The sequence below is a fragment of the Equus caballus genome, chromosome 1 (genome assembly GCF_041296265.1).
Source record: "Equus caballus isolate H_3958 breed thoroughbred chromosome 1, TB-T2T, whole genome shotgun sequence".
Taxonomy (NCBI): Eukaryota; Metazoa; Chordata; class Mammalia; order Perissodactyla; family Equidae; genus Equus; species Equus caballus.
Window position 1 is genome coordinate 33363233 of NC_091684.1, and position 20440 is coordinate 33383672.

The window sequence follows — 20440 nt, forward strand, 5'->3', positions numbered from 1 at the left end:
AAAGGAAACCCACTGCATTTTTCACTTGCCAAATCACATAAACTCTGAATTTTCTGATTCTAGACGTGATTTGGTTTGTGTTTCTGTCTCTGTGGTTTAATCTTGAGAATGACTACTTACCTACTGGCCCGGAAGGAGCAGCAACTTGTACTTGGGGAGGAAACATTCATTTTACTACCAGTGACTCTGTAGGGGAGAAGGCAGTTTAGTTCATAAAGAAGTAGGACAAAGTGATAAATCTAAGAGGCATATTTGCACCACTACCCAGCATAGTAATAACTCAAAACATCGGCCAGCCCTTTCAAGTCAACAGACTGATTTTATTTCTGTTATCTCATCTGATCGTCCTTGGGCTTGGTGTATAGAATTATTTTCATTTTACAGAAGAGAAAACTAAGATTCCAAGATTTGGTAACTTAAGTCCCATTGAGGGAGAACTGGGTCTGGAATCTGGGTCTGCAGATTGCCAGGGGACAAGTCTGTCTGCCGCGTCCCTGGCATAGAGGACGGCTGCCCTTCTTCTAGGGTCTGCATTTGCCAGGCCGTGGACAGACCCTTGGACAGGAGCTATTTCTAAATGCCTAAATCGCTGAGTTTATCAGTGCCCACCATTGTTACCATTCAACCCTGGAGGCTGAAAGTAAACATATTGAGGAAATCAGGCTGTGTTTATTTACTTCCTCCCCCATTCATTCACTCACTCACAGCACAAATGTGGAGTGCAGGCTTTAGGCCAGCCCCTTACCATTGCTTGGAGGTCACTAACTATGTTGGGACAAATCTGCCTCTTTCTGTCTTAAGTTTTAGAAAAGGAATGGTAATGATGTCTTTTTCTCTAAAGTGAATCCAGAACAACTATTGAGTAGGAAGGTCATCAGGGAAACTCGCAGTATTGAATGAAATGGGGCTGGGGGTGATGTTGAGTTCTGACCCTGAGATTTCATGATTTCACTCCTATCTCTCCTTCCCTTGAACTTGCATAGTTTTGTGTACACGCATGCATGCACGTGGGTGCGTGCGCACACTCACACACACACACATACACCCTCACACTCACAGTCTTTGGTTTAGATATGCTGCCACCAGGTGGTAACTACATGTCTTTGTTATCACACCAGCTTTGCTCCCAATTCTCTTGAGAATTATTTTGTTCAAGACCTCACAGATTTAAACCATCTATTTCCTCACCTTACTATCTAAGAAATAAGTGTCTTTATTAAGGGTCAGCTTATGCAAACACTAAAGAAAAATCAAGGCACATCTCTCTTTGGGTGTTTTCACTGTCTCCCAATCTTTTTCTCAACTTGCCCGTGTCCTTGCCTACAGAGAATGATACGGTGGTCCTGGTGGTCCTTTGACTTAGGTAATACATTTGTGTGGAAAGGTCACCCAGTGACTGGTCACTCCCTGAGGCTCTGGGTACTAACACCTCGGGAGCCATTTCTGGGAGGCCCTTGTCCAGCTGTTTCCAAGGTAATCCGCTTGTGGGTTTAGCTCTGCTTAACTATCTTAGAGGCTCATCTTTCTTCCATAGGAGAAAGGAGCAAAAGGAGAAAGGCTAGAATCTCACTTCTAGAAACTGTAAACTCACATGTGTCACTCTAACCCATCCCAGGGGGCTGTTCTGCTTCATGTGGCTCCTGTTGAACTTTTCCTTTGCACCCCTGCTACCTCTGCCGGGTTCTGCAGTCCAAGTCTCTGTATAGCAGTGAGCTGACTAGCCCTAGCTAACTTGCTAGCTTCCCTTAGCAACCTCCTTGGTAACTGGTGTCTTTGTAACAGATCGTCTCCGGCAGTGTTTTCTTGACCTGAGCTCTGTGTGAGCTGCGTCCCCTTTGAGCTGTCCCTTTTGGGCACAGTAAAGAGCTGTAAGGTCTGAGCCCAGCTGAAGGACCATTTGTAAGCAAAATTGTTAAGTTACTGATTTGCTTCTGGAATGTTCTGCCTTCCCTATTGGCACCCTCTTCTCTCAAAAGTTTTTCTTCCTGCGGCTGCTGAGGCTGTGCCTTCCTCCTGCTATCCATCTTGGGAAGATATCCATCTTGGGAAGATTCTGGCTAGGAGAGCCGAGAGATGCTTTAGGGGCAGTGGGGCTGAGTGCAAGGCGTGAGTTTCTACAGCAGGGACAGATCTCATTCAGAGGCAGGGCTGCTCCTGCCCTGTCCAGGGCTGTCAGGGACCCGGCAGGGCAAAGGGAGGCTGATGCACCATGTGGGAGATGAGGCTCAAGGAGCTTCCGGACTGCCATTGCCTTTTGCTTCTCCAGGCATGCAAGAACTGTGCTGGGGACACAGGCATGCCGTGAAAGCATGCTGGGTTAAATGTTTTAAAGTTAATAAGATAAAATCCCCACCACCAGCCGCGACCTTGCTTAACAGATTTTGTCTGTGTAAGAAAACTTGTTTGTTGCTTCTCCGAACTCTTTCACTCTTCATTCCTTCTTTTTCATTGCCAGTGCCGCCATCACTCCTTAGCCCCTCTAATTTCAGACTCCATTCTCCTCTCTCTCTGTCTCTGATTCTCGCGCTATCTAGTCTGTCTCTCTCTCTCTCTCTCTGTCTGTCTCCCCCCAACTCCCTCTGTCTTTCTGTCTGCCTCTCTCTCCTTGTGTGTGTGTGTGTGTGTGTGTGTGCATGTGTGTGACTCTCTCTCTTTCCTTCCCATCGCTTCTCCATTAGAGTATGGAAAGGTTGGACTTATTGACGTGGTCAGTCGAAGCTCTTCATTCCACCCGAGTGCAAACGGAACCAATCAGCCTTCAGGTTATCTTCAAATGTTTTACCGTGCTGCTCCTTGCTCTAGGCTCTTTTTGGGCTACAAAAGATAGTTGCTGAAAAAAAAATACTTTTGGCCAACTTTCAGGATTTGAGAGCCTTTCTCAGTATCTGACATTTTGCTGTATTATATACTCAGATTAGGTTTTATATTAAGTCGACAACATAGCCTGGATGGAGTTTCCACTGCAGCTAAGTGATCTGGACTTATGTCCCAGGAGGAATATCATGGGGGATTCTTTGAAAATTCATTATTGCTCTTGACTCATTCCTTAATGAAGTGCCTGCCTGGGCTTTCTCTGATCTGTCCAAGCTTCTTTATTCTCAGGAATGGGTTCTTTCTGATTGACTCCGTAAATAAAATAAAGCATAATGCTGCAGTTGGCTCTTCCCAGAAAGAGACTGTGGCCCCAGAGTTTCCTTGTTATTGTTTTTTTTTTTTTCCTCTCTCGGCTGAAATGAAAGAACTTTGCACTTTCTCCTTAGACCAGCAGGTTTCAGCGCCTTTCAGTTTATTTTTAACAGACAAGTGCTGAAAGTTAAGTGCTTGGAGTCTGAAGTACAAACCGTGAGCGTCCAGGAGTGAAAGGATTTGTTGTTCCGCTTTTCTTTACAAAATATCCTTTGTCTGGAAACAGGCTCCCTTCACCTCCAGAATTTTCTGTGTATTTCAGTCACTCATGTGTTACTCACTGTATGCCTGAGTTGTATGTACATGTGGGGTTGTCACCTTTAGAGTCTGAGAGGCTCTTATCACTTGTTAACTCCAAACAACTAGGAACTTTTCTTTTCTTTTTAAAGATTGACACCTGAGCTGACATCTGTTGTCAATCTTCTTTTTTTTTTTCCTTTCTTTCTTTCTTCTCCCCAAATCCCCCCAGTACATAGTTGTATATTCTAGTTGTGGGTCCTTCTAGTTGTGGCATGTGGGACGCTGCCTCAGCATGGCCTGATGAGTGGTGCCATGTCTGTGCCCAGGATCCGAACCGGTGAAACCCTGGGCTGCCAAAGCAGAGATCGCAAACTTAACCACTCGGCCTTTGGGCCAGCCCCTCTTTTCTTTTCTTTATTATTATAAAAGTCGTATCTGCTTCTACTGGGACTTACAGTCTAATATAGATATGACAAATAGTCCTTTAAAAACCATTCATGTACCAATGTCACTTAGCTGGTATTGAGTCCCGGGGAGGTGTGTTGAGGAAGGATTCTGAGGCCGGAAAGGATGCTATGATTGATTAGTGATGTTTGCCTTGAGTATGGAATAGGGACGTGGAAACCAATATGTGTATTTGCTGTTCCTGGTCTAATTCAAAGATATTTATGTTCAATTCAGTATAAAAAGAATCATTCTATTTAAATATAAATGGAAAGAAAATCAAGTCGTTTTTAGGTAACTTCACTTTAGGCAGAGCACATCCAGACACTCAATAAAGGCCAGTGCCTGCTCTAGGCCAGAGCTCCTGAGTCCACGGAAGGCCATGGTGGACTTGCATGGGTGTGCCCTGCTCCCCTTGCCAGCCCCGTATAGGAAGAAAATTCGTGGCAGGCTGACTGTGCTGATGTTTGGTCCCGTCTGAGGTAGGTACGATAATGCCCCTGAGTCTGTGAATATGTCAGATTACATGCGAAAGGGGAATTAAAGTTGCTGACCAGCTGGCCTTAAGATAAGGGGACTATCCTAGGTTATCAGGGTGGGCCCAGTGTAATCACAAGGGTCCTTAAAAGTGGAAGAAGGAATCAGAAGACAGGCCAGAGATGGCACTATGAGAAGGACTCGGTTCAGCTAAGCTTTCTGCCTGACGCTGCTGGCTTTGAAGATGGAGGGAGAGCGCCTAGTGCCAGGAAATGCAGGCAGCCTCTAGAAGCTGGAAAGGGCAGGGAGACAGATCCTCCCTGAGAGGTCCCAGAAAGGACTACAGTCCTGCTGAAACCTTCATTTTAGCCCAGCGAGACCCGTTTCAGACTTCCGAACTATAGAACTATAAGATAATACATTTACGTTATTGTAAGCCACTAAGTTTGTGGCAACTTGTTACAACAACAATAGAAAACCAATATACTCTCTAGGTTGCCTCAATATAATGCTAATGATAGCCATTAATATTTAGTGCCTGGGTCTGTTGCTAAACATTTTAAGCACCGTCCCCATTGGTCCATAGTCTTCCCAGGAGATAGGTACTGTTGTTTATCCCTACTTTGCAAATGGAGATATGGAAGCTTGTGATATCAAGTAACTTGCTCAAGGACACAGGACTAGTATGAGTCAGAGCCAGGGCTCGAACTCAGGTCCCCAGGATGCCAAAGTCCATGCTGGTAACCATCACCTCTGGCCGTGATGTTGATGTGCATTGGTCACTTGGTGGCCAGTGTCCTGGGCCTCTATTTCTTGCCTGGCTTCAGCAGCTGCCTTTTTCTGACTTATGTTTGTGCTCTGACCGCAGACCATTCACGTGGCTCCAGCCCTTGTCAGGGTCTTAACTGCTGACCTCCAGGCTTTCTCCTGTGTCTGCAGACCACCCTCCCTCTTCCCCCTGCACCCTTGCTCCCTTCACGTTCTTCCAGCCATGCCTCAGGTCCTCTGGCTTTAGACTCCGTCCTTAAGATTAGCCTCTACCTATGATCCCGGCTGCGCGGGGTGGGGCCAGAAGGGGTTGAAGAGCTGCCAGAATTTCTCCTTGGTGTTCGTTGCTGAGCCCACTAATAAAGAAGGTGATGGGCCTCAGGAAAGCAGAGGGAAATGGGCGTGGAGCCTCCACGTCAGGTCTGGACTGCAGCGGCAGATCCTTGGCAAAGGAGGAAAGAAGCCCGCAGTTCTGTCCAGCCAGGACTCGGTGTTCAGGAGCCACATCAAGACAGTGCCTGGCAAGCCTTGTTGGGTATAATTCTTTACTAGGAAGTATAATACATGTGATATTTGAGAATGTGTGTGGAAATTCAGATAGTAGAATTAACTCATAAGCATTTATTACTCTGAAGGAGGAGGCTTGATTTCAAACATGTAAAGTTGCGGTCAGAAAAGTGTAAACTGAGTCTCTTTCTTTTTTGAGGAAGATTAGCTCTCAGCTAACATCTGCCACCAATCTTCCTCTTTTTGCTGAGGAAGATTGGCCCTGAACTAACATCTGTGCCCATCTTCCTCTACTTTATATATGGGACACCTGCCACAGCATAGCTCGATAAGCACTGCGTAGGTCTGCACCTGGGATCCAAACCAATTAACCCCGGGCCACTGAAGAGAAGCACGTGAACTTAACTGCTGTGCCACCAGGCCGGCCCTGAGTCCTCTTTTTTAAAATTATTCTCTGCTTAGGACATTAGGCTGGGTATAGAATTTAATCATAAAGATGATAGTAATAGTAGCAGCTGGCGTTCATTTAGCACTTCCTATATGCTGGGCACTGTGCTAAGCACTTGGCAAGCTTCTCATTTAATACTCATGGCACACCTATGAGATACATACCATTATTATCACCATTTTACTGACAGGAAAAGAGAAGCTGAGAAGATTTGAACAACTTGGCCCAAGATAATTGTAGGCAAAGAGTTAATAGAACAGCTGTCATTTCCCTTTCTGCATGAAAAGTTGACCTGCAGTTGATTTCCTAGCTCTGTTACCCTGGTAACCTGATAAGAGCCAAATGTCAACTATGTTTCTAGGCAATATTACGTACAATAAAAATGACCCCTAATTGGCATTTGGGACTGGGAGGAGCTGTATGTGAACTATAAATACCTGAGAGGGGCGCCATACTTTGGGCTTCCCTGAGGGCAATCACTCTGGCATGCCTCTCATGGGGACCCTGGAGGCTATGCCTCAGGAGTTGCTACCAGAAATGCTGCTCCTGTGGGACACCAGGCTTTTCACTAGAGTGGCTCATCCACCTGCCTGATATGGATCTTGTTTCCTTGCACGTGAGCTGCTGGACTGGTGCAAAGACAGCCCTAGATGAGGAACGCTGCTTGGCACTGTCCTGCTAGCCTGTATCCTGCATCCTTCTGAGTAGACTGGAACCAGCATGGCCCGTGGTCATCTTATGAGTCTGAATGATCAGTTGGATCTAAAAAGTCTAATTGGTGTTGGACTGGTGGGTATTGTAGTCCTATAGCCAGAAGTGGAAGAATCAGAATTGGAACCCATGCATTTTGATCCTAGTGCCCAAGCCTCTCGCCATCCTTCCATGGTGGTTCCAGGAGGATAAATAACTCTACTAAGGTCACAGGACTGATGGTGAGCAGATCCTTGTTTGTCTGCTTCCAAAATTATGCTCTTAACCACCAGTTAAGGTGTGACTACAAAGCAAAAAGTTCTGTTGGTCACAGGTGGCTCATTTAACCCTGCCTTGATCATTGTACCTATAAGCTCATGGCTCTCAAGTGTCACTAGAAGGTGGCTTGATAGTGTAGGTGGACAGGAAAGGGTCCGCATAGCTCATACCCGGGGTTATGCTTCTTTAGTTTTTCTGTTGCATTTCTTCTCTTCCTGCCCTCCTCCTACTCTTTTATTAAAAAAAAAATTATTTTGAACTGCTTTTATTTATTTGTGTATTTTTATTGAGGTAACATTGGTTTATAATATTATATAAATTTTAAGTGTACATCCTATTTCAACTTCTGTATAGACTACATTGTGTTCACCACCGAAAGTCTACTTTCCATCTGTCACCATACATGTGCGCCCGTTTTCCCCTTTCACCCTTCCCTGACCCCTTTTCCCTTCTGGTAATCACCAATCTATTCTCTGTATCTATGTGTTTGTTGTTGTTGTTATCTTCCACATAAGAGGGAAATCATATGGTATTTGGCTTTCTCTTTCTGACTTAGCATAATACCCTCAAGGTCCATTTGTATTGTCACAAATGGCAATATTTCATCTTTTTTATGGCTAAGTAGCATTCCATGTATATATATATACCACGTCTTCTTTATCATTCATCCATTGACGGGCACTTAGGTTGTTTCCAGGTCTTGGCTATTGTGAATAACGCTGCAGTGAACATAGGGGTACACATATGTTTTTGAATTTGTGTTTTCATGTCCTTTGGATAAATACCTGGAACTAGAGTAGCTGGATCATATGGTAGATCTATTCTTAATTTTCTGAGGAAACTCCATACTGTTTTCCGTAGTGGCTGCACCAGTTTGCACTCCTGCCAACAGTGTATGAGTGTTCTCTTCTCTCCACATCCTCTCCAACTCATGTTATTTCTTATCTTTTTAATAATATGATCTACTTTTAGACTTAAAGAAAAGTTGCAAAAATGCTAGTGTTCCTGTATAACTTTCACCCAGGTTTTCCTAATATTAACGTCTTATATGACCATAGTACAATTACGAAAGCCAGGAAACTGACATGGCTGCAATACCACTAATTAACCTTCAGACCTTGTTCAAATTTCACTAGTTTTCTCCTTAATGTGCTTTTTCTGTTTGTAGGTAAGATCCTAGATGCTGATAGGATCTTAGATGTGGATCCTAAATAGGATCCCACAGTTTTTATTTCTCCTTACTCTCCTCCAACTTGTGACAATTCCTCAGTCATTCCTTGTCTTGACACTTTTAAAGAGCACTGATCAATTATTTTGTAGAATGCCCCTCTGTTTGGGTTTGTCTGATGTTTTCTATGGTTGGGCTGAGGTTATGAATTTTTGGCAAGAATGTCATAGAAATGATGTTTCCTCCTCAGTGCATTCTGTCAAGTGATCATGATATCGGTGCGTCTTATTACTAGTGCACGTTCTTTTTCCTTTCTTTTCTTTTTTTTAAATTCTTTCTTTAACCCACAAAAAATTCAGCACTTTAAGATGGGGTCATAGCACCAGGGGAAGAAGTCCCTATCCTTATTATATTAGCATGCCAGGTCTAGCCAGGGAAGCTCTTGCTACTACCATTTTCTTCCACATTTTTTTTTCCTAAACCTTTGTAGCTCCTTCAGTTTTGCATCTGCCTCTTGGACATGGAAATCAGTTCTCTCAGACTGAACTTTGTTAGTGAAAATAGCTAGGTCATTACATGACCCTTTTACCACTCTGTCAACAGAGGTGACAGACTGTATGTGTGAGGTTTACACTCTGGTGTTGCCAGCCTGGGCATTTTGGTTACTGGTGATTGAAACTGTCCTGACCCCGCTCTGCCCTGGACCAGGTTCTTTTTTATTATTATTATTTTTATTTATTTATTTATTTATTTTTAGGCAGATTAGCCCTGAGCTAACTGCTGCCAGTCCTCCTCTTTTTGCTGAGGGAGACTGGCCCTGAGCTAACATCCATGCCCATCTTCCTCTACTTTATATGTGGGACGCCTACCACAGCATGGCGTGCCAAGCGATGCCATGTCTGCATGCAGATCCAAACTGGCGAACCCCGGGCCGCTGAGAAACAGAACATACACACTTAACTGCTGTGCTACCAGGCCAGCCCCTGGACCAGGTTCTTGGATAGTCAATGTAATGTCCCCACTATGTCAGGAAACGCTAAACTGAAAAGGTAGAAAAATGGAGTTGGCTTTTTTTCTTTTTCCCTTTTTTTGGGTAATATTTAAGGTAACACAAACATGATCAGGGCCCTGCATTTCTTTATTTCTTCATAGGCTAAAAAACTAAAATATGAAAGGTGAACAGTGAAAAATCTTTTTCCAGTCCTTGTCCCCCATCTTCCTAGTTCCCAGGAAGCCACTGATCTTAATTGTTTACGTCTCTTTCCACAGTTTCTTTTTGTATATACGAGCAAATACAAAAATGGAATCTTATTTTTCCCCTCTTTGGGGGCAAAGGTAGCATATTATTTTTCTAAAATATCGTATTTCTTGAAGATTCTGATTCATCAAGAATATGTATCTTTTTCTTTTTTTAAATATCAGATCTTTTTTAAAAAACTCAAATCTTCCAGCCCTAGTGCAGCTTCCTCTGAACCCCTCCAGAATTCGATTGTCCTCCCTCCCTCTCCAGAGGTAACCACCACCACGAATTCAACTTTTTTCATTCCCAGCATGTTTGTATCTGTTTACTACATATTTATGAATTCATGAACAACATCTACTATTGTTTTATAGGCCTTAAAACTTTATATAAACAGTACCATACTGAAAACACTCTTCTATAAGTTTTTCCTCAACATTATCTTCTTTTTAATGGTCACAAAATTTATACTTTGATTATCAAAGGATTATCTAAGTTTGAAACAAGGTCCAGTAAGAGCTATGCTATGTAATAATGTAATATCTGGTCACTGGAAAGTTTAAAAATAAGTATTTTATATAGTTAAAAAATCAATCAATCTGGTAATTGACAGGTGAGCCATCACTTATTTTTTTAATAACTTGAAATTATTTTTTCTTTGGGAATCTAATTGTACATACTTGATCATAATTATTTGGGCTTTTAAAAAAAGTTTTGATAGGATTTTTCTCATATATGAAAGCAACACAAGCCATTGTGGATAATTTGGAAGACAAAGAAAAGTATGAAATAGAAAATTAAATGTCCATAATCTGTGCTACTTCAGAAATAGCCACTATATGCATCTTGATGTATTTCTTTCAAGGTTTTTTTTCTATGTACGTACAAATATTGTGTTTCAGAACTAGGATTATGTTATATGAAGTTCATTGTCCTTAACATTACTTTGTGACCATGACTTCTTTTCAATGAATATTCTTGGGAAATGTGAGATAAATAGTTGTATAGAATTCATCATACAAATTCACCAGATTGTATTTGACTGGTCTCCAGACATCTAAGTGGCAAAGAAGTGGTATATCTATGTATATTGATTAAATGCAAGCTACTTGGTTTTCCCTCAAAATGTACAATTCAATTTCAAACTATATATTTTGCCTAAGCAAATAAGTCCCCAGTAATTGTGTGATACGACTTAGTGAATGCAACCTCTTGATAATATCAAAGCTCTACTTTTAACACAAGACTGAAATTTTGCTCCCAAAATGCATACTTCAGAGTCATAAAGTAATAGGGCACCGTTGGTTACTAGGACGTGAGTAGAATCTGCTGTTGTAACTGAATGGTTTTCCCACAGTTTTGGTCTCCAAGGATTTATGCTTCATGGTGACAGCCAGAGGTCAGTTTGCCTTCTCCTTTGAAATAACGATTACATGGGTTACCTGAAAATACAGCTCTTGTTGTTTTTTTTTTTTTTTTTTTTGAGGAAGATTAGCCCTGAGCTAACATCTGCCGCCAATCCTCCTCTTTTTGCTGAGGAAGACTGGCCCTAAGCTCACATCCGTGCCCACCTTCCTCTACTTTATATGTGGGATGCCTACCACAACATGGCGTGCCAAGCAGTGCCATGTCCGCACCTGGGATCCGAACTGGTGAACCCCGGGCTGCTGAAGTGGAATGTGTGCACTTAACCGCCATGCCACCGGGCAGGCCCCTCTTGTTGTTATGTTTTTGAGATGGTACTATTATGTTTTCGATATGGTGTTGTGTTGATAGAAGTGGCTCTAACATGTTCTTTTTAACTGTTTCATAATGTTCCATTCTTTAAATAAACCACAAGTTATCTATTCTTTGTTGTTCCTGCTTCCAATTATTTTTTGCTAGTATAAACAATGCTATGGTTTTATATTTAAAAGTTAAGCCCATTCTTTTACATACAAATGAGCATATCTACACCTTTTGAGTCCTGTGGTCCAGAAAGGGCCTGATGGTTATTAATGTTGCTCTCCTTTATAGCCTACACTTCCTGGGTGTCCTTGTTAAGTAGATAGATAGTTGGATGGATGGATGCATGCATGCATGCATGGGGGGATGGGTAGCTGGATGGATTAATGAATTCCTGAATCTCTTGGTTCAAGGTCTCTTGATTTGTCAAACCTTGTGTATCCATCTGTAAAATCTCCTTGCCTGTGTGAAAGAACAACATCTAAACTCCTAGTGTCCTTTTCCTTCTAGATGTTGAAATGCTTCAGGCCAGTACATCTAATCCAATCCCTAGAGACGGTTTCTCTCGGGCTACTAAGGACTCTATGATCCGCAAGTTTTTAGAAGGTAAGTTGCATCTGTGAGCGGAGAAGCAAAAAGAGGGAAAGAGAAACAAATGTAAGACATTGCCTGGTTCCAGATGAGGGTTGCTCCACTCAAGGAATGGGCTGCCACGTACATGGGATATGGTGTGATTGAAGGCACTCTATCTCCACGAGCTCCCCCTCCAGCCTATGATAGATAGGCCAGAAGTTCCCACCACAGGAGCCATTCATTTGGGTAAACAAGTTGCTTTCAGCAAGACCTCTTGTAAATGCATGTTTTGATTTGACCAAAATTTGTTGAATACCTACTGTAAGCAAAGCACTATTCTGGATGTTGGGGTTGGAGGAACACAAAGGAAAGTCAGATATGGTCAGTGCCCTCAAGAGACTTTACTTTCTGGTGAAGGAGGACAATATAGGGAAATATACACAAGTATTCTTAAGTCCAGGCTGTATCGCATAGTGGTTAAGAACACAGACTCTGGTCTGGACTCAATTCCTCCTTCAGTTAGCTGGAAAACCTTGGGCAAGTTACTCAACTCCTCTGAGTCTCGGTTTCCTCAGTTATAAATGAGAGGAATGTTGCAAGAATTAAACGAATTATTGTGTATTAGACCTCAGAGCAGGGCGAGGCATATAACAGCAATAAAGGTTTATTGTTGTTGTTGTTATTATTATCATTATTGAGGGTTTCCAAGGTGGAGGGTGTTAAATTATACAGATAATTCCCTAGCTCTGTCCATTGATTTACAACTGATGACGGAGTCTGCTGATCAAGTAGGCACAGAAGGGAGGGTGCTACGAGGATGGGACTCAGGATAGGAAAAGCAGTTTTGACGGTGAAGAGGAAAGAGAAGTTCTAAGCAGTGGTAGACAAACCACAGCCTGGCTAACTGCCTGTTTTTGTAAACAAAGCTTTATGGGAACACGCCGTGCCTGTTCATTTAGTATCGTCTATGGCTGTTTTTGTCCTGTAAGGGCAGACTTGAGTGCTTGCGTACGTGAGGGACGGGCACTGTAGGAATCACCGTCACCCGGTAGGGTAGCTGGTGGCCCTCCCAGGGCACCTCATTTTGTTAACATCAGACAGGCTTCCCCAGAATTTCTTCACGCCCTTGCACAATATGTTTGAAGATGAAGAGATGGCGGCTTTTCCACTAAATGGAAACTTCCTCGAGGGCAGAGCCTTGGGACTCAAATCCCTCTTATGAATTGGACCAATCTGGTCAGTCTTCTGGACCTAAGACACAGAGAGATCAAGAGCAGTCTCCCCACAGCTCAGGAAAGATGCAGTGAAAAAATTCCCAATAAATCACTGGATTGGAAATCCCATAGGAAGAAGGCCCAAGATTTATTCATTCACCTATCTCAAACAGGCATTTAATAAAGATTTGTTGACTGAATGGTGCTAAGGAGAACAAGGAAGGGAGAGGAAAGTACCTACTCTGTGCATGTAATAAGCTGGGTCCTTTTCCTTTATTATCTTATTTTGTCCTCACAGTATTCCTGTGATTTGGTCTCAGAGGGAAATCAGGCTCAGAGAGGTTATGTAAGATGTGCAAGGTCACACAGCTTGTGTGTATGAGGGGCAGATGGCATACAGAGCCAGGTCTGCTGAGATTCTCGAAGCTAAGAGGACACTGCTCAGGTCCAAGTACAGAGCATTGCAGCCCGTCACCAGGAAGGAGGCAGTGAAAACCTGAGGGCTGTGGGACTCCAGGGACAGAGGGTGGTAGGCAAGCTTCCCTTCTAACCTTTTTTGGTTGATAGGGAGCAGGGTGGGTGCACAGGTTGTAAAAGAAGAAATGGAACGTGGGGGTTAAGAGCACACGCTCTGGAACCAGCTTTCCTGGGCACCAATCTGACTCTAGGTGATGTTGGCCAAGTTATTTAAATCCCCAAGGCCCCAGTGTCTTCATTTGCAAAATGAGAATAATGACTGTAGTTACTCCACAGCATTGTAATACAATCAAAGGAGATAATGTGGGTAATACACTTACGGAGGAAGTCCTCAGGAAGGATTTGCTGTAATCATTTTGATGCTGAGGACAAGGATGCTGGAGCCATCGTGGTGAGGACTCCAGGCTACCCTCACACTGCTGCCCAGGTCCCAGGGGCTGGCTCCAAGTGTGCTTCGGCTTTGGGGGCTGTGCTCTCTTTTCCCTAGTTCTTTTGGGATGAATAACTGAATCCCAGCAGTAAAATTGAGATGAGAGAGACTAGTGCTCACTTCCTTTTGCTGCATTGATGAGTGGCAAATAAAGGTGACATCAGTGTTTTCTCAGTGGCTTTGTGTGGGGTTCTGAGCAGATTATACAGGAGATGATGTAGGGGAAAGCCCTTTGCCAAAGGGCACTACTGTATAATAAAGTGTGGCCGCTCTCTCTGCTCTTATGACTGGCAATCACCCAGTTTGATTGGCTACTGCTTTCAGTCACCTTTTTCTGTGTTTCTAGGCAACAGCATGCAAATGCCCAGTTTGGAGAGGGAGCTGCCCCATCTCGATCAGGAAGAAGATGTTTATCACACGGTGGATGACGACGAGGCCTTTTCTGTAGACCTGGCCAGCAGGCCCCCTGTCCCAGTGCCCAGGCCGGAGGCCAGTGCTTCTGCTTCTCACCAGCTGCCCGACAATGAACCATATATTTCTAAAGGCAAGTGGGGCAGGGACTGATGCCCAGCGGGGTCTTCAGAGCTTCCCAGCAGGAATTCCCTGGATCCTCTGGCTCCTGAACCATTGCTTAGAGACTGTTGCCTACTGAACGGTCTCCAGCCAGCCCCAGGAGACAAGGTCAGGGTTTGGGGCAGCTTCTAGAGCTAGACTAAGGGCAATGATCAGATTCAGCTCTGGCCTTCCTGGAGGCATTCAAACGCGGTATAAAGACGGAGGTAAACAAGATTTCCTTCTACTACAAATGGCAAGAACTGTGGTAAATTTTTATCTTCTGAAGCTCTTCTTCTTCTTAATTTTTAACAGCTAACATTTATTGAAATCTACTAAGAGTGCTCTATCTGAAACATGTCATTTAATCTTTACAGTAATCTATTAGGTGAGGACCATTATCATCCCCATTTTACAGATGAGGAAAATGAGGCTTACAGAGGTCACTCGATTACCATGTAGCAGAGCCAGACCTCAGGGCGTCTGACTCTACAACCCTGGCTTTCAGCCGCTATGCTAAGCTGTTTACTTACCTACACTGGTAAAAATTGGTGAGAATTGGGCTTTGACTTCTTCATAATTGTCCCTGGGGCATCAGTCAGATGCTGATAACATTGTCAGTTTCCCTCTCTTTCAGGACTTGATTGTATTAATATGATTACAGGTACTGTGAGAGTGTAAGAATTGCCTGATCTGTGTGCCTGACCTCCATTCCATTTCTAATAGTAGAAGCAGGTTGTGGAAAGTGTGGCAAAAGGAGATCATAAATTGGGGAAGGTAGCCCTCAACCAGATCCCCTGGTATTTGGGCTGGGGTTGTCAAAGAAAGTACAGGGTGCCCAGTTAAGTATGAATTTCAGACAAACAGCAAATAACTTTTTAGTGTAAGTGTGTCCCAGATACTGCACTCATTTTTTTGGTTTTGGTTTTTGTTTTAGTTTGTTAAACCTGGCAACCCTAAGTTGGGTAGAAATACAGTTGAGGGATATTATGTGGTATTGCCAAGTGCTGTCAGTGCTTGTGGCTTGCCACCCCCTTGGGTAACATCTCCTTTAGGGTGTGTAGCAGGCACTGTTGGTGCCCCACCCACATCTCCCTAGCTCTTTACATTTCTGTGCCCACTGGCTGGACTCTGCCTGTCAAGACCTCTGTCTCTTAGCCTGATGGCTTTCTCTGGCAGCTGGAGCCTCCTCTGCCCTCTTGCAGGACAGGCTGGAAGAGTTGGGGGATTAACACCCCTGGAAGCAGCCCTCAGCCAGTGACTGGTGGGGGTTGGTGGCTGAGTACCCCAGCTTACTTGCCCCTCTTCTGGGAGAACTCAGGTGCGTGTTCTACATTGCCTTCCAGAGCTTGCCAGCTTGCCCTCTGTGGTAACTTACTGGTTAACCCACCATTTATTGCTTTATCCACTTCCCCATCTCACCTCCATCACCTCCCACATAGACCATTTGCGCTTGAATCCTTGTCCCGAAGTCTGCTTCTAAGGGAACCCAAACAAAGAAGCATGCAAATATATATCGAGGATGCCTAAATGGCAGAGGTGGGAGGAGAGGCTGTTGATGGCACAGCTCATTGTGGGGAGGCAGTTGGGACAGGGGTACAGGTGACTTCTAAAGGGCACTGACTGACTTGCTAGGAAATTAGTGGAGCAAAGGAGAGGGGAGAGGCAGGAGATGACAGAAGGAGCAGTGGTTTGGAGGCAAGAACACCTGGGTTCATGTCCCAGCTCTTGCATTTTCTAGCTGTACAGCATGGGACATTGGGTAAGTCATTTCACCCTCTTTAGCTTTAGTTTCCTCATCTATAAAATGGGTATCATAATAATATATGTATACATTGATGCTTATATCAAATAATACGTAATAATACTCTGCCAGAGCCTTATTGTGAGGGTCAGATGAAATAATAGCTGGGAAACTACTTTATAAACTGTAAAGTGCTGTACAGATGTCACTTGTGTTAACTAGCATGCCAAGGTGTTGCTGTTCTATTGGCATCAATCTCAAGATTTACATGTGAATAATGATGATAAAAGCTAACATTGAGTGCTTACACGTGCCAGGCACTGTTCTTAGCACTTTCCCTGTAGTAACTCTTGTAATCCCCACAACAATGCAACAAGGAAGGTACTCTTATAAGAAAGCAGAGGCGAGGAGAGGTCAAGCCTCTTACCCAAGATCATATGGCTCATAAGTGGCAGAGGCAGGATTTGAATGCAGGGAGTCTCATGTAGAGCCGAGGGAGCCTTAATCACTCTGCAGTCCCCCCACTAAGTGAACTTTTGTCACTTCTCAGTTTTCCCTATTAGCCTTTATGGGTGTCACTCATGAGGGACTTCATCGGAGTCCGTTTGGAGCCGTGCACACATTTTACCTGTTCTTCCACTCCGAGTTCTGTCTTAAGGCGCTTGTTGACCTGTTAAGTGGCATTTCTTTCTATTCTCAAGCTTCAAGGGGTTCCATGGCCAGCTTCAGGTGTTTAGGGATCCAGCACCGTCCTTGTCCACATTACCCTTTTCTTTAATGATCTTGTAAATGCCAGTCATGTCCTCAGACTGGCTTATCTTTCTGGGTTTGACACCTTGTCTCTTTGCACTGTCTTCATTTCATCATCGCTACAGCTTCTGCTCATTAGTTGCCTGCTACTAGAATTTTGATTTATAGAACTGCAGATCCCAGGTGTGAGATCTATCATTATTATTTTGTACAAGATTTTGGTAATTTTTTTGGTAAATGAATAAAATATCCTAAAGCCCTTTAGAAAGAGTTCTGATTTGGCGTTTACCTCGTATCTTTTTTATCTCATAGTTTTTGCAGAAAAAAGTCAAGAGCGGCCTGGGAATATCTATATTTCCTCAGAGAGCATCAGGAAAGGTAAGCCAGGTGTCCTCAGCTTTCTTTTGTGTGACCTGAACTTCCAGGTGGTAGAAGTGCTCATGTTCCAGTGATTTCCAGGTGTAACAACTCCTTCTCATTGAAAAACAGAGAGGTCCAGGAGATACCTTAGGTGGAGATCTACTGACGGTAAAGGGAGTGGAGAAGAGATTGGGGGCCCTAGAATAGATGGACGAATGGATCGTGCCATGGACATTAATACACTAGAAAGTGTCTGTAACAGCACACAAAAGTACAATCTAAGCCTGGAAATTGTTACCAACAGGATGAAAGTGGGCGGCCCAGCACCCAGTCTTTACCTAATGATACAGCCTTACCGTGCTCTTTACTTACTCTATCGGCACTAGCTAAACTAGACTCTAATTCAACTTTTATTTAAGAGACATTTTGTTTGCCATTGGGTAACAGTTTTCTCTTTTTTCAAAAGACTTTTTAAGGAAGTTTGAGGAGATAAGTACTCCTTTTTCTTGATTAATTTCCTTGTATTAAACAGAGGCATTCAGTGTTATCCCATTGATGATTCTTTTGAAAAGGAGCCATGACACCATCTGAGCATTGAAGGCGTTCCCCAGGTCTTTGGTAGTGGGAGATTGGAATTGGTTGGCTTGTAACTTTATTTTCTCCCCACACTCCATCTCCCAATACAATTAATGACAGCCTTGAAGTGTGCAAACCTGGGAGAAAGGCATGTGGGTGTTTGTGGACAGAGGAGTGAACAGTTGAAGCTTTGTCAATACCCACTAGTGAAGTCATCTCTCTTTTTCCTTCATGCCATCTCCCTGAATCACAATGCCCAAATAGGGTCCTGCTGGAGAAATGCAGAATCAAAGATAGCCCTAGATGAAATGAGCAGTAAAATATCAAGTTGTCCTCACCTGCCCCAGTGGCCCCCTGACCTCTGCAAGTAGCTCATTCCCCACAGAACTTAGTAGAGTCACAGCCTGGAGAGAGAAAGAGGTTAACTTCCTACTTTCCTCAACTCTCCAAAGCAGGGAACTAGGAATTTGTAAGGTGGAGGAGAGATTGGCACAGAAACAACCCAAGGAGAGCCAGTTGGGACCCAGCACCTAATTGATACCAGATGACATTGGACCTGGGCCTTGATTCCATTGACATTCCAGTCTCCTTGGACATTTCATGCCCATGGGACCATAATCATTGTGCCCCATGCTGCTCGGAGTTAGGGAGGATGGGGAGGCTGGGGGAGTGGTGCTCGGGGAGGCACCCAGACTAGGCTCTTCCTGTATATTCTCTTCTGGGAGTGGACTTTAATCCACTTGCAGGCCCACTTTAGTCCATTTTGGCAATGTCTGGGACATTTTTGGTTATCACAACTGAGGAAGGGGGTGCTATTGGCATCTAGTGGGTAGAGGCCAGGGATGAGGCTAAACATCCTACAGTGCATAAGACAGCCCCACAAGAACAATTAATTATGCAGTCCAACATGTCAACAGTGCCAAGATTGAGAAATGCTGGTCTAAAGGCTTCTCGATAATTCAGGCTTGGGGGATTGTGTTGATCCATCCAGTGGATGCCATACCTCCCTGAAATGTTGTGACTTTGTCTGCTTCAGTGTAACAGGCTTTGAAATTATTAGCTGCTTTCCTCTCTCTGATTCCATGTCGTATCTCCCCTTCTTGGTTTTACATGTAATTGTTCTTTTGAGACATGTCCTCTTGAGCCTATGACCCGCCTCGTTAACCCCACTTGTCCAGTCGGCTCTCCCCATTCGGGGAGCTGTCAAGCTGAGTTTTGCCATCCTTTCTAGAGCCTCCCGTCAGACCCTGGAGAGACAGGCCGCAGTCGACTATATATGATCCTTTCGCTGGGATGAAAACGCCAGGCCAGCGGCAGCTTATTACCCTCCAGGAGCAGGTGAAGCTGGGCATCGTCAACGTGGACGAGGCCGTGCTCCACTTCAAAGAGTGGCAGCTCAACCAGAAGAAGCGGTCTGAGTCCTTTCGCTTCCAGCAGGTAACTGGCTCCAGATGAACTTGTTTCATGTCTGTTTCTCCGCTAGACAGTAGCGGAGGGCTGGGTCCACCACTGTCTTGTGTATAGCTGTAACTGAGCACCTGTGGCTGGGCCTGTGAAGGGTTATTTGAGTGTCATTGTGAGTCAGCGTGTAAGTGTATCTGTCACCTGTAGTCTCTAACCACACAACCCCCTGGCTGAGAGCTGGATGGCTTTTCCGGTTGTCATGAGGCTAGAGATCAGGAACAAAGACTCACTGTAAACCCCAGTCCTGCTGCTGTCACTTCCCTCTGCACGTGGCTCTATACTTTTGCTTTCTAGCTTTTTTCTCTTCGGAGTCCCTCTCTCTACTCCTAGTGCCAACACTCCCACAGAACTGTCACACTTTGGAACTCAAAGAGAACTTGGCCAGCTCCCAAGAAGTATGATTAAATGAACAAAACAAGTCACAGCCATAAAACCACCCAAGTTAAGACACGCTCACACACACACAAACTCCTTGTTTCTCTAGGCATGTGTGCAAATGCAAAGGTAAAGATCTGGGGAGGGTCGCCACGTGCCCATCCCAGCGGTTACCACGCAGGAGGAGACTGGGATTGGAGGACTGGGTGTCAGAGGAGCCTCTTGCTTTACTGTATGGTTTGCAGTTTTTAATGAGAATATGTAATTCCATACATGTACTCCAGGTGTAATTTAAAACAATCAAAAGAACGCAAACTCAACCATAGGAAGCATATCCCTAGTCCAACTCTTTGATATTGAAAAGAGTGAATTGGGCCCAGGGAGTTAGGAGCCATGTTCAAGACCACAGACGTAGTAGGTGGCGAGTCAGGACGAGAACAGTTGTTCTTTCTCTCCACTTCTCCGTGGTCTTCCCTGATGGCATACTGTAACCTGTTCTCATAGGACCTGATGTACCAGCTAGCGGGGGCAGGGGGTGCAGTACCCGTCTAGCACTGAGATGGGAGTTGCATCTCCTTGGAGTGGATCAGGCAGTGAGAAGTGGGGAAGTGGGTCATAAAGCAGCATTTGTCCAGCTGTGGCAACAGTCTGCTGGATACTGTGCTAAGCATTGACTAGACCCAATCTCTTCCACTCCTCCCAGCGTGCATGCAAAATAAGTATCATTGCTCCCATTTTACAGAAAACTGAGGC

The 20440-nt window shown here is 44.2% G+C and overlaps 1 protein-coding gene across 4 annotated transcripts in view; it reads left to right on the forward strand.

The window, feature by feature from the left end:
* Positions 1–20440, forward strand: part of PIK3AP1 (phosphoinositide-3-kinase adaptor protein 1) — a 112082-nt gene that overhangs the window by 65349 nt on the left and 26293 nt on the right. For all 4 annotated transcript variants that reach the window (XM_023641711.2, XM_023641719.2, XM_070223587.1 and 1 more), the window contains 4 exons: positions 11683–11778; positions 14213–14410; positions 17225–17290; positions 19080–19285. In XM_023641711.2, the coding sequence (XP_023497479.1) occupies positions 11683–11778; positions 14213–14410; positions 17225–17290; positions 19080–19285 (566 nt within the window). The remainder of the gene's footprint in view (positions 1–11682; positions 11779–14212; positions 14411–17224; positions 17291–19079; positions 19286–20440) is intronic.